Here is a 21,436-nt window from a genome sequence, read left to right on the forward strand (position 1 = left end):
TGCAGTTCCACGTGAAAAGAAATCCAATGAGGTTCCAGAAGAGGGTTTATTCTTATGAATAACGGGTTATAGTCACTCGTAGACGTTATATATTGGTTTACTTCATGAGCAGCGAAATGTGCACATGTATGAATTGTAAATACCATGATGAATGTTTCCTGCTGACTAGGAATCGAACCCTAGACACATAGTTGTTGACTACATACAAAGACACATTGACTGTACTATTCTCTTTCACTAGTTGCTAGGAGTGGCATGTTTGAAACTGACATAAGAGAACGAAAAGCTGCCTGTCTGACTTTGGAGTCAAAACTAGAACCCACCATTATTGTTGACAAAGCGCAGACAGGCGTTAAAAATCATAATAACTTGTCACATGTAGTTTGGTGTGCGCATGGTACAACTCAAAATGACATACCATCATTCCAACCCAGACATGTGTCTTTTGTGAAGGTCTTTATGACTTTTCAGACAAGTGGAAACAATGACGCGGTGGAAATGTATCATCTGAAAGGCATCGAACGTCGCGAAAAGAGAGAGCTGAGTTCGAATCCCAGTCCAGCGCCAAGTTTTCCACATCTCAGGCTCGAATACAGTAGGAGTCAAGTGCCCTGTGGTCCTGCACGGCGATTGGCTGACTGATTTAAAAATATATCGCTTAAGAAAGGTGACTGGTGACAGAGTTTCGACCTGGCATGACTTCCTCCTCTGCCAGGGCCCAGCCTGTACCGACTCTCCTCCAGGCTACCAGTGGTGGGAGAGATGCTACTTATGCTTGTTAAAAATGATTGCCGGATGTGAGAAACAAACCCAGACTTCAGCATACGTAGCAAGAATCATTTCAACTTTTTTTAACTAACAACTATTATCACGAATTAAAATTCATGCAAGTTGCGGTATTCGAACCCACTACGCCCTTAACCCCTTTTCTTTCATTTAATTTTTTGATGATTCCGAGGTCTGGCCACGCCTCACCCATACCTGTCACCGAGTCGTTGCGTTATTTTCGCAAAAAAAAAAAAATAGACAACAGTTGAAAGCCTTTCCAGGTTTGTGTGGAGTTTACAAAAAATTTGTTAAGAGGCAAGGCTTCAATAACCCATACTTGAACAACCTCTTAAAAAGGAATAGTGCGTTTGTTTGGACAGATGAGTGTCAGCTGGATTTCGAATCTCTGAAGAATTAACTTTTACATAATAAATGTTTTACATCAGCCAATACTGTCAGAGACTTTCCATATGAATACCGACAGTAGCACCTATGGGATTGGTATTGAAATTTTCCAAGCGGTAAATGGTTCAGAAAATTCAGAACAGAGCTATAGCTTCTGCCAGTGGGATGTTGACGGAATACGAAAGGAACTATACCATACACAGAACGAGGAGTTGGTCATAGTACGGGGCCTAAAGAAATTTAGAAATTATTTGTGGGGTTATAAGATTATCAGTCACACTGACCACAAGGGTCCAACATTTTGAAGAATCTTGCCTTCTAAATGGCATGCTAACTCGATGAGTTTTATACCTGTAAAAATTTAATTGCGAAGTCTGCTATGTAAAGGGAACAGAAACTTATGTGGCAATGCATTGTCCCAATGGTATTTATGAGGTACTCAAGGAATCCAATGAAGATGAATCTTTCCACATTAATCACATGAAGGAAGTTTCAAGCAAAAATAAAATTGAACGATTTACAAAAAAATGATATACCAAGAAAATGAGGATCCAACTTGAAATCTGTGAAAGTAAATTTTGATAATACATAATATCCCCAGATTGAGAAGTTTTTAAAAATCTTGTGTAGGAGGAAAGACTTCGTTACCGAAGAATGGAGGGTGTGTTGGCCTATCAAATTTGATACCAATGTCAGATTATTTTCACCTAGCATTGAGACAAAGGGGTGTCTAGATAAACTGGCTAGTGTTATAGTGATTGCCAATAGTGCGCGTAGAAAGGTCACTGAACATATTAAGTCTTCTGACATCTGCAAGAGAGCTAAGGTAACCAACAGAATTAACCAAGGCCCAATGCAGAACACGTTACCTGAAGATACCATGGATTTACCATCCGTGGATCTGTATGGCGCCCCTTCCCCAAAACTTCTCGTAATTGCAAATATAATTTAGTGATTTTGGAAGTATTTTCTACATTTACAAAACTGTAGGTGACAGCAAAGTCAGTGTTCTATAGGATGATTGAGTATTTGGAAAACCCAAAGCAGTACTGTCCGATAATGGCACCCAGTTCAATTACAAAATCTTGAAAGATGGCATGGAGCAAAATGGTGTAGAAACTAAATATATTTCAGCCTAACATCCAGCACGCAACACTGTTGAACGGTATGTGAGGGAAATAGGAAGGTTATGTAGGACCTATTCCATCGACAACGGGGCAGATTTGTATCTGAATTTGAGTGTGTAATGAATATCTTGCCTCGTGAATCTACTGGGTTCACACCTGAGGAAATCATGCTCAATAATAAGAACAAGTGTTTAATTGAGAAAAAAACTAGTTCCCACCATGTACAGATTTGAGATTAGTGCAGAAGAAATAATTAATAAAAGAAGAAACAAAGCAGAAACGAGATCTAATAGGCACAGTAGGAGCCTGAAGTTTGCCACGTTCAAAATTGGAGGCTATGTTCTTCTGAAGACCCATGAAAAATCAAGTGAACTTAAGCATGAAATTAAAAATGTATATACCACGCCATTCATAATACAAGACATACCTTATAACAATGCCTTCTATTTAATCTATCCCAAGTCCAAGAAGCCCCTTGGTGTCCATAATATAGTGGATCTCAAACCGTATGTCCCTAAGAATGAGTAAATGAAGTATATTCAGAAATCATACAGAAATTAAAATGTGTATTATGCTGTAAAGGAAATACGAGGTATGTCCACAAAGTAAGTTCTGTTTGGTTATATAAAACAGATGTGTACAAATACAGAAAAAATATTTACTGTACAAAAATCTACTACAACTGTTGAACTACTTTCCTCATAGCTTCTGAAATTTTGTAGGCACTTGCCATAGCGTGGCACAAGTTTTTGTATGCCTTCTTCAAAGAAGGTTGCCGCCTGTGTATTCTCATCCATGTGGTATCGTGTTCTTTAGCTCGTCATCATAGTTGAAGTGTTGACCACCAAGGACAGATTTTGGGTGTAAGAAGAGATGAAAGTCGCCAGGAGCGAGGTCCGCGCTGTACGGAGGATGAGCAAGCTCGTCCCAGTGAAATTCCCGTAAGAGTTGTTTGGTCACATTCGCCGTGTGATGCGAGGTATTATCGTGGAAAAAAAGAACACCTTTTCACAGTAATCCTCGGTGCTTGTTCGGTATTGTGCGGCGAAATTTCTTAATGGTCTCGCAGTAACCATGTGCATTGATTGTTTAGCCTTGTGGTAATAAATCAACCACAAAAATGGCTTTTCTGTCCCATTAAACTGTGCACATGACTTTTCAAGGTGTCAAGATTTGCTTAGGCTTAATCTTCATTGGGGATGAAGTGTGCCTCCATTCCATTGATTGCCGTTTTGTCGTAGGGGCGTCATACCATACCCAAGTTTCATCCCCGGTGACTATCCAAGAAAAAAAAAAACCGTCGCCTTCTTCATTATAGCGTATCAAGGCCTGAAGCGCACTGCTCATCCATTGTTTTTTCTTTTCTTTTCAGTAAGAATTTTTGGTACCCAACGTGAAGAGAGTTTTCGAAATTTCAGTTTCTCAGTAACTATTTCATGAACTAGTGATTGCAAGATTTGCGGAACTTCCATAGCAAGGGCACTAAGTGGAAACTTACGATTGTGTTTAACCTTCTCTTCAATTGTGTGAACCAGTTCATCAATAACCACGCCGGCCGGTGTGGCCGTGCGGTTCTAGGCGCTTCAGTCTGGAACCGCGTGACTGCTACGGTCGCAGGTTCGAATCCTGCCTCGGGCATGGATGTGTGTGATGTCCTTAGGTTAGTTAGGTTTAAGTAGTTCTAAGTTCTAGAGGACTGATGACCACAGATGTTAAGTCCCATAGTGCTCAGAGCCATTTGAACCATTTTGAATAACCACAGGTGGGCGTCCACTTCGTTCTTCATCGTGCACTTGATCACGTCCTTACTGAACAGTCTCACCCATCTTCTAACCACTGAATCACTCCTAGCATTTTGTCCGTAAACCTTGCAGATTTACCGATGAATTTCCTTTGGTTTAACTTTCTTTACATTTAGAAAACGAATCATAGATCCGTTTTCACATATGGCACCGTTTTCAATTACGGCTGACAATATAAAGAAGCACTACAAAGCACACGTCTAGCAGCGATCTGAAAATGGTGTACATGTCTTCTCCTTCAGTCAGAGTAACTGCCGCGCATGCTCGGAACTGCGATCGTAGCGCTGCCGCGGATAGAAATAGAAACGTATCTTACTTTGTGGATGACCCTCGTATATCTGTCTAATGAAGGGATTGTACTGTACTTAACTGCAATTTATTTCTTTATAAAAATGATGGTACCTATCTAAAATTGCTGATACTTTCTTGTAAGTTACACATTCTAAAAGCTAGAATGAGATTTTCACTCTGCAGCGGAGTGTGCGCTGATATGAAACTTCCTGGCAGATTAAAACTGTGTGCCCGACCAAGACTCGAACTCCGGACCTTTGCCTTTCGCGGGCAAGTGCTCTACCATCTGAGCTACCGAAGCACGAATCACGCCCGGTGCTCACAGATTTACTTCTGCCAGTATCTCGTCTTCTGCAGGAAAGAGCAGATGGCAGAAAACAGTTCATGGGAGAACTATCACATGACTTGACGCAAGAAGAGATGAAAGCCGAATTGGAAAATGTGGGGGACTGACAATTAGAATTTAAAGCTCAGGAAAAGTTACACACAAACAAGGCGGAATGGTTAGTTACCATTCCTTCAGAACTTACATGATCGTTGGGGAAGATGGCAATCAAATGAGTATTCACGTATCTGTGTGATTCATGAGACAGGAGTCTTAACAGCAGACTGCCAGAAAAAGACCATCTAGACACTACAGAAGCGACCAAGGGTCAGTAACTGCGATAGCTTTCAGACAATGACCTAAACAGCTCATAAATTCAAACTGCTGACAAGAATAATAACAACATGCAAAAGAATGGAATACAAAGCTGACGATCTGTTTGAGGATACTAAAGTTGGAGTAAAGGATCCACAGAGGCCGATCTGACCTTTGACTTGATAGTAGAAGGGGTGTGTAAGAAAAATCAAGAGCTCTTTATTGGATTTGTAGATCTTTAAATGATATTTGATAAGGAGAAATTGTGAAAATGTAAGACCTTTTTCTTAAAAAAAAAAAAATATGTGTAAGACATAGTGATCAGCACGTAACATACAATATGTACAATAATCAACAAGGATTGGTACTCTGATTAAAGATAGTGAAAGACAGGGTTGCAGGTAGCCTCCAAAAATGTTCAGACTGAACACTGAAGAATCGTTGGTGGAATTGAAGAAACTTGTAGAAATTTAATTAAAACTGAGGTTGAAGAGGATTTCAATGATAAAATTCACTGGTGATATTGCTATGCCGACTGAAAGTGAGAAAGGAATATAGTAAACAGTCGAATGACCAAATTAGGATTAATGAACAGAAGAAAGACGAAAGTGCTAGGGGGTGGCAAAAATAACATTGGTGGCAAAGTTTACATCAGAATTAAGGGCAAACTGCTACCCTGAAGCCAATTTATGCTGAGGGACAAAGTGTGGTTTTTATAAGGAGTAATGTAGCACGGAAAAACAGAAGATTCCTCATAAAACAAAGTTACTAATACCAAAGATATGCCTTAATTTGTGTTAGACATATCTTAATGTATGTTTGGAGCTCAGTACTGCAGGAAAATGATTTGTGGATTATGGGAAAAACAAGAAGGGATTTGGAGCATTCTAAATGTGGTGCTATAGAAGGATGTTGATGTTAGGTGAATACATAACATAGGAACTCTAGAATATCTTTGCAGAGTAGGTGAGGATAGTGATACATGGAAAACCATGACACTACAAGGGTCAGCGTAATAGGTTAAACGTGAAGGCAACAGGGATTAACTGCAGTGGTAATGGAAATAGCTGTAGAAGGTAAAAACTGTAGGGTAAGACAGATCGAAATGCATACCAGAAATTATTGTGAACTTTGGGTGCTCATGGCACTCTAAATCTGGTGCTCAAAGAGGCAGAAACATCATGTACAGCAGGCAGAGTCTCTACTATGCATGTTTTGTTACTGAGAGTGGCTGTTACACCAAACTACGGTGGGGTGACAAGGTGATCCACAACCTGACAAGCTGAGGCTCTGTCGCTCGGTTCCAGACTGTAGCGCCTAGAACCGCACGGCCACTCCGGCCGGCTGGCCTCCAAAGACATTTGCTTCTGTTTGGTGCTTAATTAGCATATTTCTTGTTACCAGCACAAGTTTTACGGCAAATAATTAGGTTTTTTTGTCCTCTCTCATTCATGCCAACCACCGCTAATGGTCTTATAAACATGTGTTCATCTGACCTCTTGCTAGACCATTCCAGTACATCGGCAGTATTAGATGTTTATCAATCTTTACCTAAAGTGTGCCAGCCGCAGTGGTCTAGCGGTTCTGGCGCTGCAGTCCGGAACCACGGGACTGCTACGGTCGCAGGTTCGAATCCTGCCTCGGGCATCGGTGTGTGTGCTGTACTTAGGTTAGGTTTAAGTAGTTCCCATAGTGCTCAGAGCCATTTGAACCATTTTACCTAAAGTGTTACATGCTCAGTGCATAGCACCCTACCTCTTATAGTAGATTTTCTTTGTATGATGCTAGTGTACATGCCTGAATTATTGCAGACATTGGTTTGCTGATTCTGATGAGAATGAATCACTGAAGTGTTGACGGTAATACACTATTTTCTCTACCAACCTATTGTTACTTGAAAAAAGAGACAGCATTGGTCGTATATTTTTCTATTGCAAAATCGATTTTCTGTCACTGAGTGACCATCTTCAGTGCTAGAAGTTAAAATTTTTTCACATTACGATCAGAGAGTACAACATAGAAAATCACAATTACATCTGCATATGAACATAACACTTGTTAAAACAAACCTATATTGTATAACAAATTGGGATGCACTGTTGTTACTAAGCTTACGGCAATCACCTAGACTGAGGTCGCTGTTTACCTGCACTTGTTCAGCAGAGGTCTGCTGAACAAGTGCAGGTAAACAGCGACCTCAGTCTATGTGATTGCCGTAAGCTCAGTGCATCCTAATTTAAGTTATACAGTATAGGTTTGTTTTAACAAGTGTTATGTTCATATGCAGATGTAATTGTGATTTTCTATGTTGTACTCTCTGATCGTAATGTGAAAAAATTTTAACTTCTAGCACTGAAGATGGTCACTCAGTGACAGAAAATCGATTTTGCAATAGAAAAATATACAACCAATGCTGTCTCTTTTTTCAAGTATACCTGTTACCTGGTCGTAGTGCACAAGACAACATGGAGTCGCCAATCAACCTATTGTTAGTTAACCACTCTCCCATGATACTACAGTCCGCCTTCTTAGCTGGGTGGTAATGTGCTTGCCTCCCATGCAAGTGGGTCCAGGTTCGTTTCCCAGCTGGACTGGAGATTTTCTCCACTCGTGGACTGGGTGTTGTGTTGTCCTCACCATCGTTTCATCCTCACCACTGGCACACAAGTCGCCCAATGTGGCATCGACTGGAGTAAGACTTGCACTCGGCGGCGGAACTTCCCCACAATGGGGCCTCCCGGCAAACAATGCCGTTCACTCATTTCAATTTTCTTCGTGATACTACAACCTAATCCTGTGGATACCAGCCTGCTATTCGTCTATTTTCTGATTATGTACCCAGTTGACTTTCCTGACCCTAATTAAATCTAGACTGAGCATTTACAGTTGGCTTTTTGGTATTTATATCTTATCTACCACATAATGGTGTGTGTGTGTGTGTGTGTGTGTGTGTGTGTGTGTGTGTGTGTGTGTGTGGTGAGAACTCACCGCATGCGAGAGACAGTGGCTTCATCAGGTTGAGGAGTCGTGGGCCGTGCAGCAGCAGGTGTCTGGCGAGGTGCGCTGGCAGAGATGTCGGCGGCGGGGGCGGCGGTGGTGGCAGTGGTGGTGGTGGTGGCAGGCCTCATCTGTGTGGCGGCTGGTGGGCTGCACACACACAGAGAGAGAGGCACAGTGTGAGCTGGCTGGCGTGTCCTCGTGGGGTCCTGGGCGCGGCTCACTGCAGCCAGCACTGCTGAGGGCCTGTCCACATACACACGCACACACACAAACGCAGAACGCACGCCGACAACGGGAGTAGCGGTCCAGGTAGTGCAAACGACTTGCCGGTGACAAAATCTCATCAGTTGTGTCGAAGTGGGAGCAATGAAAGTGAAAGTTTGGCTCTATGCTCTCATGTGTCATGTAAGTGCATGAGGAAAACTGTCCCTGCATCTTGACAGAAACATTTTAATTTCCATATATAGAAAGAAGACTGACTTAAAAAAGGAAAAATGGAAATGATCGTATGGCACAGTTGGCCGGGAGGCCCCATGCGTCGGAGTTCGGCCGCCGCATCCTTTTTAGTTGACGCACTTTGGCGACTTGCGGGTCAGTGATGATGGACATATAACACCCAGGCCTCTGCCGGGAACTGAACCCGGGCCCCATGCGTGGTAGGCAGAAACGCTACCGCTAGACTACGGAGGCAGACTTTTTTTTTTTTAAAAAAAAGGGAAAAATTACTGAACATTTAACCGGAAATAGTAACTTTATTTCCATGAAATGGTGAAGCCACATTTTCAGAAATTCACTTCGGCTAAAAAAATGGAAAAAACAAAAATGTGCAGTAGTGGCAGTGGTTACACTGACCACACACACACACACACACACACACACACACACACAGTAAGCGTTAAATGGATGTTGCTTTCGTCCTGTACAATTTTACTCCTTGTTTTCCACAAGTGTAATACATAACAGCAAAAAATGATACACAGCGATATGTTATGCCTGCTCAAGAAAACTACTGCTGTAAAGCAGGACCCATTTCACCGACTGGACGTCAAAACGCTTTGATTAGTATACTCAAGGTAATAACAGCTCTCTATTAGTACGGGACGTAGTTGTTTAATGCCGTGTTGGACATATTTCTAGTTCCAGATGATTGTGTCACATAGACATCACTCACAAACGAAAGTACTTCTGACAGATGGCTGCTAGCAGGTATTATTATACCAGTTTATAACTTTGTACTCCAGCTCGTGTGACTTCCTTCACAGAGGCAAAGTCATTCTGTCAGGGGAGTTTATGTTCGACGTTATCTTTCCTTCCATACTCGTGCAATTAAAGCTTCGATGGTTCAAATGGCTCTGAGCACTATGGGACTCAACTGCTGAGGTCATTAGTCCCCTAGAACTTAGAACTAGTTAAACCTAACTAACCTAAGGACATCACAAACATCCATGCCCGAGGCAGGATTCGAACCTGCGACCGTAGCGGTCTTCCGGTTCCAGACTGCAGCGCCTTTAACCGCACGGCCACTTCGGCCGGCAATTAAAGCTTCGATCTAGGATTGTGGTCATACCAAGACAAGCCGCATATGTACCTGAAACACTGGAAGGCTTGCAAGGGAGTTATCGTTTTGGTCTGATGTTTCAACTGTTCTGTAGTGTGAGTCATTCTACAGTCCAGACCCACTTTGGGTTTCCGACCAACGGTCCTGCGCTTACTTTTCCAAACGACAACAGTGTAAATCGATCCCCTTCTCAAGTAAACCGAAAACTTTATAACGATAGGTTAAACAAATTAGATCCCACATAAAGTTGGGCATCTCCCTATGTGTACTGCAAATAAACCAAAATAATGCTCGATACATAATATATGTCAACATTTACATAAAACGGAGGGACAAGCAAATCCACAGATATACGACGAGATTTTTCAGGCTAAACAATCGCCACAGTGCAGTGTTTACAGTGATTCTTCCCGAGATATAGTCCGTCGTCAGCAGGCACAGAGTTTGGTCAAAAATCTTCACAACCATACTTATCGTGAGAGAAAAGGAAATCACATCCAAACAAGACTGCATCGAAATACACTCCTGGAAAAGGAAAAAAGAACACATTGACACCGGTGTGTCAGACCCGCCATATTTGCTCCGGACACTGCGAGACGGCTGTACAAGCAATGATCACACGCACGGCACAGCGGACACACCAGGAACCGCGGTGTTGGCCGTCGAATGGCGCTAGCTGCGCAGCATTTGTGCACCGCCGCCGTCAGTGTCAGCCAGTTTGCCGTGGCATACGGAGCTCCATCGCAGTCTTTAACACTGGTAGCATGCCGCGACAGCGTGGACGTGAACCGTATGTGACGGACTTTGAGCGAGGGCGTATAGTGGGCATGCGGGAGGCCGGGTGGACGTACCGCCGAATTGCTCAACACGTGGGGCGTGAGGTCTCCACAGTACATCGATGTTGTCGCCAGTGGTCGGCGGAAGGTGCACGTGCCCGTCGACCTGGGACCGGACCGCAGCGACGCACGGATGCACGCCAAGACCGTAGGATCCTACGCAGTGCCGTAGGGGACCGCACCGCCACTTCCCAGCAAATTAGGGACACTGTTGCTCCTGGGGTATCGGCGAGGACCATTCGCAACCGTCTCCATGAAGCTGGGCTACGGTCCCGCACACCGTTAGGCCGTCTTCCGCTCACGCCCCAACATCGTGCAGCCCGCCTCCAGTGGTGTCGCGGCAGGCGTGAATGGAGGGACGAATGGAGACGTGTCGTCTTCAGCGATGAGAGTCGCTTCTGCCTTGGTGCCAATGATGGTCGTATGCGTGTTTGGCGCCGTGCAGGTGAGCGCCACAATCAGGACTGCATACGACCGAGGCACACAGGGCCAACACCCGGCATCATGGTGTGGGGAGCGATCTCCTACACTGGCCGTACACCACTGGTGATCGTCGAGGGGACACTGAATAGTGCACGGTACATCCAAACCGTCATCGAACCCATCGTTCTACCATTCCTAGACCGGCAAGGGAACTTGCTGTTCCAACAGGACAATGCACGTCCGCATGTATCCCGTGCCACCCAACGTGCTCTAGAAGGTGTAAGTCAACTACCCTGGCCAGCAAGATCTCCGGATCTGTCCCCCATTGAGCATGTTTGGGACTGGATGAAGCGTCGTCTCACGCGGTCTGCACGTCCAGCACGAATGCTGGTCCAACTGAGGCGCCAGGTGGAAATGGCATGGCAAGCCGTTCCACAGGACTACATCCAGCATCTCTACGATCGTCTCCATGGGAGAATAGCAGCCTGCATTGCTGCGAAAGGTGGATATACACTGTACTAGTGCCGACATTGTGCATGCTCTGTTGCCTGTGTCTATGTGCCTGTGGTTCTGTCAGTGTGATCATGTGATGTATCTGACCCCAGGAATGTGTCAATAAAGTTTCCCCTTCCTGGGACAATGAATTCACGGTGTTCTTATTTCAATTTCCAGGAGTGTATATTCCATTCTACATCACCAGCTATCCTTGCCAATATTTGACGAATTGGTGCGTTGCATGTGGTTTGCTGCCAAGCTATGCACTGAGGAAGAAGCTTTTATGTATCTAAATCAAGTTTTTTTTTTCTCGGGAATTCTTAAAACAGGCACGCAATTGTAAAAATTCAGAGTGGATTAATATCGACCAAGCACTTGTAAATCATCAACTGTAAAATGTTAAAAGTATCGCATTTTACGTACGATGTTCTGGTGCACACTCTACAAGCCGATTTAGTTGCTGACCGCAGGAGAGTCCGTCCACACACGGAGCGCCCTCCCCTCTGGCGCGACACATTTCCGACCGTCCGACGCCCTGGCTTCACTGCCGCCTGCCACCCCTCGTACACTCCCGACTTGGCCCCATCCCATTTTCATCTGCTGCCGAAACTTAAAGAAACCGCATCGAGTACTTTGCTCTGGCAGTGGTGAAGCGGTGCGTCGAGAGTTGAGGCTGTGGGTTGGTCAACAAAGTGAAACATTCTTCAGTGACGGCATCGCGAATCTGGTCTCTCGTTGGCACAGATGTGTTCGTCGCAAGGGCGGCTATGTTGATTTACAGATACGTAAACATGAAGAGAAAATGCAGAATGTTAATAAAGTCTGCCTTATTTAAAGCGCTTTAAGAGTTTTCAAATAAAAAATTCGACGGCTAGCACTGATATTTGCAAACTCAAATTTTACTTTCCCATTCGTTTTCATGGCTTTTAATAAATATTAATAAATACATTGTCTGGAGTATTACTCTGGTTTATTTGCACTGTGACGTACAAAATGAGAAATAAACTAAAAAGACTGCACCAAGAGACTCGACCCCAGGACCCTCGGATTACCGCTCGGAACTCTCTCTGGAGCGCTGGCTGGGACCTGTGCCGACATAAATGACCCGTTCCCCGCCCGATCCGCGCCAAAAGACCCAACGTTTGGTGAACACTTGGCGTTCTGGAGCCCTCATTTATGTCACAGTGATTTCTGGCCGAGCCCTGCAGAGACCGTAAATCTGGAGGAAGTATGTGTTGACCAGCAGTTGAGCTGCCCTTGTCAGTGAAAAGGAATAGAGAGACCCTGTTCGACAGAGAACGCAGAATAATTTCTGGCGGCGAACATGCAGACTATTTGGAATTGTTCAGCGTTACACTTCCCCAAATTTCCTCATTTTAGAATGGATCTATCAATTCTTGCAATGTAAGGGAGATCATTTTCTGCATTGAAGAACAACTCAGCAGACAGATGCGTGAGCCCAGATGAGGAGCATTTGGATTGCCATCTATTTGCCATAATGCTGTTAGTGCTGGGAGTCTGAAGAGATGCTCGACACGCCTTTGATGCTGCTCTTTCCATTTAAACAGAGGGGTGCGTCTTTAAGGGATATGGATCTTGTCAGGACAGAAAGGCGTTCGGAAGCAATTCGCTGTGGCCTCCAACATTTGCCTTAAGTGAAAATGACAATCCACTGACAATCATTTTCAACAAAGACGCCGCATGGATTTGAACCAACTCACCTCCCGAATCCAGGGACTACTAGTTCAGCGGCTCGTCTCGCAGAGCTACCCGGAGTCGGTGGAGAATCGAGGAAAACCGGTTGCTGTACTCTTTTCTACAATAAAATAAAATGCATCGCAACAAAAGATTGAATTCTTACATAGCTTGTTTTTCCTTTACATGTGCATGTTTGGTCATTCCACACTGCATGAGTGAGTGCATATTTTTAAGATTTAACTGTGCATGGAATTGCTGGCTTCAGTTAATGTGCTATTACAAGAGCAGAAATAGATTTCGTACGAAGGGATGAGGGAAGGATGAAGGGTGCTGCCAGCTCAGACGAATTCAAGCAGCCCGCTTTTAGAAACGAACTCACTGCGGAATGCGCTGTCATCCTGTACCCCGTCCGCTTCCCCTTCTCCGCAACCCCCTCCCCCCAAAAAAGTTCCATACCGGAACTGATTTTCGTAACTGATATCACGCAAAGCCATCAGATTGGGTGATATTTTGTCATTTCGTCTACTAATGACAGAATACCGAGCAAATTTTTTTTAAAGCAATACAGCCATCGCCATTTAGGCGATATGTTTTTGGGCGACACAGCTGAATCCGAGTGTATTTTTATCCACTGATTTTAATTTAATATTATTTTCTATGATATTTACCATTTCGCTGCCTTGTGAAATACTGTAATATTGCAGCTACAGTCGCAGGTTCGAATCCTGCCTCGGGCATGGATGTGTGTGACGTCCTTAGGTTAGTTAGGTTTAAGTAGTTCTAAGTTCTAGGGGACTGATGACCTCAGCAGTTAAGTCCCATAGTGCTCAGAGCCATTTGAACCACAACAGCACAAACACAACAAACGGTAGGTAGCACTTACATTACATTCGACTGCAATTAACAACTGAACTTGTTAACAAAACTGAAATCAAGCCAAGCCAACATTGGGTTTTGGCTAAGAGAGCTATACAGAGCTGACAGTGCTACGAATGTCTGGACGGCTCGAATCTATCTTTGGCCTTACTGACTACTGATAGTGCGTATTCCTTTTGCGTCGTGTGATTGAAAAGCAAAATATTTTTCAATTTCACTAAATGGCAACTACGACGTACGTACTTTGATATACGTGACGGGGGGGGGGGGGGGGGGGGGGGGGAAGGTGTTCTTTGGGGGGGGGGGGAGGAAACCAAACAGCGAGGTCATCGGTGTCATCGGGTTAGGGGAGGGCGGGGAAGGAAGTCGGCCATGCCCTTTAAAAGGGCCATCCCGGCATTTGCCTGGGACATCACGGAAAACCTAAATCAGAATGGCCGGACGCGGGATTGTTGAACTGTCGTCCCCCAAAATGCGGGTCCAGCCACTGCGCCACTTCGCTCGGCTTGACAAGGAGAGGGCGGGGGTGGGGGGGCATTTCGGGTTGTTTGTTTTGTTACTGCAGCATGCGTTCCTTTGTTTATTTAGTTTTGGTGCCATTGGAGCAGCTGCCGTTGCCCTCTCTCTCTCTCTCTCTCTCTCTCTGTGTGTGTGTGTGTGTGTGTGTGTGTGTGTGTGTGTTGTGTGTAGGTAACCCGTGATCTAGGGGTAGCGTATTTGACTAATAACCACGACTTCCTTGGTCTTTGGTTCCAGCCTCGCCACTAATTGAATCTTGAATAGAAACCATCATCAATGGCGGCTGAAAACTTCCAGCATGAAAAGTCTCACTCGATCGTCCAGCGGCCTTGTCCACAGGGGTGGAGGAGGGGGAAGAGGTCCAGGGCACCTTCTTGCCACTGGGTTGCCAAACTGCTCCAAAAACGTCGAAGAATCAGCAATGATCAATGGCACGAGGATGCAGAAGGCAATGGAAACCACTTGCGATGGTAATTAGCTGATAAACGTTATGTCACTGTAAAAATTTTTAAGAGATAGTACGTATTTGTTGGAAAAACATAATTGCGGTTTTATAAAACGATAATTGTAATCATTAAAAATGATGAACATGAAAAGGAAAGAAAAAGGGCATATTTAGGATCCATTTTTGTTACTCTTTTTTGCGAGATGGCCTTCTCGCTTGTTCCGGCGAATGTTTGAACTCAGCAAAACTCTTGATTTGTGTGTTAATATACTGTACACTGCATCAGACATCATGCAGTCCAAACAGGTTATAACGATGTACAAGGGACCGTGAGTTTGCGTTAGTTATACCCGGGATTCGCACAAACCGCTTTTTGCTTTGGTTTTTGATAAAAATTTCACGTCTGTAGATTTCAGGCTGTCATGGAGTCGGCTTCTGAAAAGGTAGCAGAGATACAGTGCACCTGCAGTATTTACAACACACTATTTGTGGAGAGGGACTGAAGAGGAATTTTTCTTGTGTTTTTGCAGTATGAGCAGCAATAAAATGCCGTCAAAATGCAGGAATCGTCAATAAGTGAAGGAAGTAGTAGAAACAATGTAAATCATATTGCAGGTGGTCTTGGACAGTGAACGAGGTAACGTGTTGCGCACGCCTAGAACTTGCAGTGAGTGCTGTGAGGTAGGGCAGCTAGGGACACACCTCCGCTTCAGTCGCTGTGTCGTAACATTTAACCAACAGTACCAAAATGGAAAGACAGTATTCTTTACATAAATTTGTAAGTAGGCTGTTTAGGTTCTTATATACGTAACGCCACCGCCACGTAGAGCTCTGTATGAAAATCGCTGGCTGTGGTGTGTGCAGTCTGTAGCTGGGTGACATTGTTGTAATAGTCGCTATTGTAGTGTTGGGCAGTTGGCTGTTAACAGCGCGTAGCGTTGCGCAGTTGGAGGTGAGCCGCCAGCAGTGGTGGATGTGGGGAGAGAGATGGTGGAGTTTTGAGAGCGGATGATCTGGACGTGTGTCCATCAGAAAGAGTAAATTTGTACGACTGGATGTCATGAACTGCTATATATTATGACCTTTGAACACTATTAAGGTAAATACATTGTTTGTTCTCTATCAAAATCTTTCATTTGCTAACTATGCCTATCAGTAGTTAGTGCCTTCAGTAGGTAGAATCTTTTATTTAGCTGGCAGTAGTGGCGCTTGCTGTATTGCAGTAGTTCGAGTAACGAAGATTTTTGTGAGGTAAGTGATTTGTGAAAGGTATAGGTTAATGTTAGTCGGGGCCATTCTCTTTTAGGGATTATTGAAAGTCAGATTGCGTTGCGCTAAAAATATTGTGTGTCAGTTTAGTGTTGATCAGAATAAGTAAAGAGCGACATGTCTGAGTACGTTCAAATAACGTAAGAGGTTAACCAGCATAGTAATTCAATAATTTTTCTAAGGGGACGTTTCAAATTGCAGGAAGGCCTACACTTCCTCCTACGTTCCTCGTTAAAATGTTCCACGGATGTGATGAACTCTATCTAAAACATTAGATATACTGAACACACGTAACCACCAAACATCAATAACGAGAACACTATTACTCCATTTCTGTTCTTTGAAAAAACAACTATGACCACAGCCAAGTCAGTGCTGTAACTTTTTTAACCAGTTGCTTTAGAACCCCTCTGACCCGACCTCGGACGGTCCGTCACTCTGGCTAGTGCGTCCACGCTCAGGCTCGCGAGCGCGTGCCTACTTGTCACTGACTGGACGCCTGTCGGGACATTGTTGCGGTGTCTGTCGTTGTGCGTATTGCTACACTCTACGCTATTGTGCAGTTTTATCCTTTGTTTGGATTAAAAAACGTCGTTGTTTGCTTTATTCCGTGTTCTCTACAATACTTATTACTGTAGATTCATTGTGTGTACAGTTGCCTGTTTTTAAACATGTCTGGATTCAAACGTAAACACGTAACTCTTTCACTAAATGAAAAATTAGCGTTGCTACAAAGACTAGACGAAGGAGAATCGCTCCAAAAATTTGCAAAGGAACTGAATGTAGGTGTTACGACAATTAAGGATTGGAGGAAGAATCGGAAAGACATTGAATCCTATACAGTTACGATTGATGGTGAAAATACTCTGAAGAATCGCAAAACATTAAAAAAGCCTAAACTCGAACTGCTTGATAACGCACTGTGTATGTAGTTTTGTCAAGAAAGAAGGAAAGGAACGCCAATATCCGGTCCAATTCTCCAAGAAATAGCGATAGTCTTGCACAAAAAACTGGAAGCCGAAAGTAAATTTGTTGCCAGTGAAGGCTGGATTGATCGTTGGGAAACCCGTCATGGCGTCCGGTGAAAAACTATCTGCCGATGCCGCAGCTGCTAAGGAGTTTTCTGTTAAGTTTCGAGAAATTATAGAAGAAAATGAACTGTTACCCTGCCAAGTGTATAACATCGACAGGAACTTAAAAATGTTGCCAACAAAAACGCTCGCAGCTTCAAATGATTCTGTGGTAGGCACGGAACTTAGAATAGCAACTCAGATGGTGCCCACAATCTCCACTTGTTCGTCATTGGCAAATCTAAGAAGCCAAGGGCATTTAAAAATATAAACTTCCTTGCCGGTTTATTACCACAATCAAAAATGTTTGGAGCGACTGCAACCTAAAGCAAAATAATCTGCCTGTTCGTGCTCTACTGCTGTTGGATAACGCACCATCACATCCATCTTAGGAAGATTTGGTGAAGGGGGACATAAAAGCTCTCTTTCTGCTTCCTAATGTGACCTCACTCATCAAACCAATGGATCAGGGCGTTATCAATGGTTAAAAAGGCGATATCGCAGAAAGTATATCAGCTCAATCTTGGAAAAATCTGAAGGAGGTCATAACTTATTTGAGGCAATGAAATACCTGAACATCAAAGATGCTATCTACACAGTAGCTGCAGCATAGGATGAACTGAAACCTGACACTGCGGAAATCGTGGCGTAAGCGTTGGCCACAAGTTATGACTGAAAATGAGCATACCAAAGATGAGCAAAGCAACGACGCCCTGGAAATCGTTAAAGATCTACAAACTCTGCAGCCGAACGTCCCTGCCAATGAAGTTGAGGAGTGGACCAACGAATGTGACAAAGACTGACACTCTTGAAGAGCTCAATGACGACCAGACTGTTGCCGCTGTCAGCCAGGAAACTGTGAATGAAGACTCGGACGGCGAAGACGAACCCCCCACCCGGATTTCACACAACGATGCAAAAAACGCTTTTGACCTCGCCCTTCAGTACGTCGAGCAGAATCCAACTCCAATGGACGTTTTGTGGATAAAAAAAATGGAGGGACACTGCAGCTAAATCTAGAATAACATCTGCTAAACAAAAATGTATCATGGACTTTTTTTCCAAGTAAATTGTTTTCATTTTTACTGTAAAAACAATGCATATAGTATAATCAATTCTTAGTTTACACATACAGTAGTTTATTTCACTGTAAAAAATTTCTTTTTTATATACAGTGGAATAAACATTTCTTAGTTTACAGTATATATCGTTAATACGTTATTAAGTACAGTACAGTACTGTAATTTGTTTGTCGTTTTTCCTTTTAAAACCAATACATATTATAGTGTGTGTAGACGGTTTTTAGTTAATGTATTGTTTAACACTGTGTAAAAAACGTCTTTTTATATTACTGTTATATCGTTTAATTTTTTGTACTAAATCTCTTTTTATATTTTTTCCAATAAATATTAGATTTTTCGGATAATCCGACATTTTTCTCGTTCCGACCATAGTCCCGGTCCCGAAGGTGACGGATTAGAGGGGTTCTACTGTATAGCGTTCACATAGGGTTAGGTGTAACCATTGGATTTCGGTCCTACAGCCAACAAGTCGTTAAAAGTGATATCGCTATAAACTGTCTCGACTGAATGTATCCGCAGGACGTGTAGCCTGTAATTGAAAGAGTGATAATTTCTCCACTGGCAAAAGCTTCCGGACTCGTCCGCCATTTGGATCCCTTGGAGGTGACTGCCTAGGGGCAGGTGACTGTAAGAAAAGGTTGAATAACCAACGAAAGGCTTGCGTTGAATGGCGTGGGGCCCGAAATATGAGAAGTGTAAACATGGTAGGGAAGGTCGAAAACCTGAAATGGGATATGGTAAGACTCAATCTAGATACAGTGGGGGTTAGCGATGTTAATGGGAAGAAGACCAGGATTTTGGCCAGTCTCGTATACGGCAATATCAACAACAGTAGGAAGTGGTACAACGGCAGTAGGAGTCGTTACCAACAGGAAGGTGGAACAGGGGGAGTATTACTGCGAACAGTTCGGTGACAGAGTTGTTTCCGTGAGAGTGGACAGCAAGCCAACACTGGCAACAGTTAGTTCAGGTGCACGCGCCGACGTCACATGCAGAAGATGAAGACGTAGAGAAAGTGTATAAGGATACTCAATCGCCGATTCAGTACGTAAAAGGAGATGAAAATGCAGTAGTAACGGGGGACTGGAATGCGGTGGTAGGGGGAGGGTAGCAGGGGAATATGGGAACGAGAAAGAATTCTGCAACAGAGTTCGGACAGCGGACAGTAATAGCGAATACCCAGTTCAGGAGGGAGAGATATACTTGGGAAACGCCGTGAGACACAAGGGTATTCCAGTGAGATTACATTGTGGCCAGGCAGAGATTCCGACATCCGGTATTGGATTGTAAGACGTATCCAGGAGCAGATATAGGCTCAGATCACAATTTAGTAGTGGTGAAGAGCAGGCTGAAGTTTAGGAGACTAGTCGGGAAGAAACAGTGTGCACACAAGTGGGAAGCACTGAGGAATGAAGAGCTACGCTTAAAGGTCTCTGAGGCTACAGATACTGCAGTAATGCATAGCTCATTAGCCACTTAGAATGGACATCTCTAAAAAGGGCAGTTACAGGAAAAAGGTCAAGTAAACCAAAGTCCTAAAATACGTACGTTATGAGCTATGAGCACTTTTTCATGGTCGACACTGTGTAACCAGCAGTGAATAGTCTTTGTCTCACTCTTTCTAATGAGTCAGTCGTTTTGTATTCCGTTCTTTGTACCCTACGCATATGTTTGTACTAGTGGAGGAAACAGTTGTGTCCTGGTGGCAAAGTTTAATCATCCCCCACTCGAACGTCATTTAGGCATCGTGAGAATTCTGAGGGGGAATGATCATCGTTCATTAAGTTACAACAATAGCAGATCACACAGTCATGAACAGTTAACATTCCTTCAAACAAACATGAGATCGGACAGTTAGTGATGACGGTAGCCCAACAAACTAATGTTCAACCACGTGGTTGGCTCCGCACGGACGAAAGATACATAAAGCAAGGAAAATTTAAGAGGAGGCAAAGCTATTGATATTTAGGAAATTGAAAGCTTATACAGGCACAGCTGAAGGCAAACAGACATTCATACAGAAGCGAGTGCTCACTTCTTATCGCTACAGAAATTTTCTAAAAGAAAAATCTGCCAAAGTTTTGCATTCCTTGCTGCGGCAAGGCAAAGCAATCTTTCAGAGTTGAAAAGCGAGACCAAAAGCTAACAGCTCTCCCCTCGCCAAGTAACGACGCGCCACACGGTCAGTCTAACTCACCCTCCTTCGACTGGAGCACAGCTGTGGACGCTTCCCGTACCGGTGGCAGACTGCCTACCTTTTTCCTCTCCAGCCTCCTCCACACTCCGCGTGGCCCGGAAAACCCAAAGACGCCATTTCCGCCACCAACCTAACGCAGGTCGATTTCTCACAAGTAGTGCAAACTTCTTTGCCTACTTGACCACTACGAGAGTTGGCTATTATGTACAACTGCTGCTGAATCTGTACGACCATCGCAGACTTCGTGCAGCAGACTACGCCACCGTCTAGCAACGTGACACTCAACCACATTCATTCAATCACGTCAGTATGACAGTTATGAGAAAAGAGAAACAACGAAAAGAAAGAGAAATGCTAGTGGAAATGGGCCACCGGACTAATGAAAGGTAGTTACACGGACCCTTTCAAGCCTTTTATGGGAGTGTCGTGACCTCAGTTTCTCTCAAACGCACTGCGGAAGCGTGGAACAGGAAAGGGGACGCTAACTGCCAATCGAGAAACCACTTTTACTATGTCTATACCAGAACGAAAAATAGTACAATTTATGTTTTCAAACTATGCCAACATATGCCAACATATAAAAGCTGAAGGAAACGTTCTTTCACCCGAAAATTTTGTGGCACCAGTGTTTTCCATATCAGTCTGAAGCTAAGTTTTCGAACGATATGAAGTATACGAAATGCCCCGTTCTGAGTGTAACTATATGCTCTCAACTGCGTGAGGCCGCGCGGGGTAGCCGTGCGGTGTTAAGGTGCCTTGCCATGGTTCGCACGGCTGCCCTCGTTGCAGGTTCGAGTCCTCTCTTGGGCCTGGGTGTGTGTGTTGTCCTTTTTTAGTTTTTACTTCAAGTTCGATTAACTTAAGCCTAGTGACCGATGGATGACCTCAGCAATTTGGTCCCATAGAACTTACCACAAATTTCCAATTTCTCATCT

The 21,436-nt window shown here is 43.9% G+C and overlaps 1 protein-coding gene across 1 annotated transcript in view; it reads right to left on the reverse strand.

The window, feature by feature from the left end:
- Window positions 1-21,436, reverse strand: part of LOC126108140 (poly [ADP-ribose] polymerase tankyrase-1-like) — a 58,523-nt gene that overhangs the window by 12,993 nt on the left and 24,094 nt on the right. The window contains exon 2 of the mRNA XM_049913386.1: window positions 8,022-8,180. Coding sequence (XP_049769343.1) covers window positions 8,022-8,161 — 140 coding nt within the window. The 5' untranslated portion in view covers window positions 8,162-8,180. The remainder of the gene's footprint in view (window positions 1-8,021; window positions 8,181-21,436) is intronic.

Source organism: Schistocerca cancellata, chromosome 11 (genome assembly GCF_023864275.1).
Source record: "Schistocerca cancellata isolate TAMUIC-IGC-003103 chromosome 11, iqSchCanc2.1, whole genome shotgun sequence".
Lineage (NCBI taxonomy): Eukaryota > Metazoa > Arthropoda > Insecta > Orthoptera > Acrididae > Schistocerca > Schistocerca cancellata.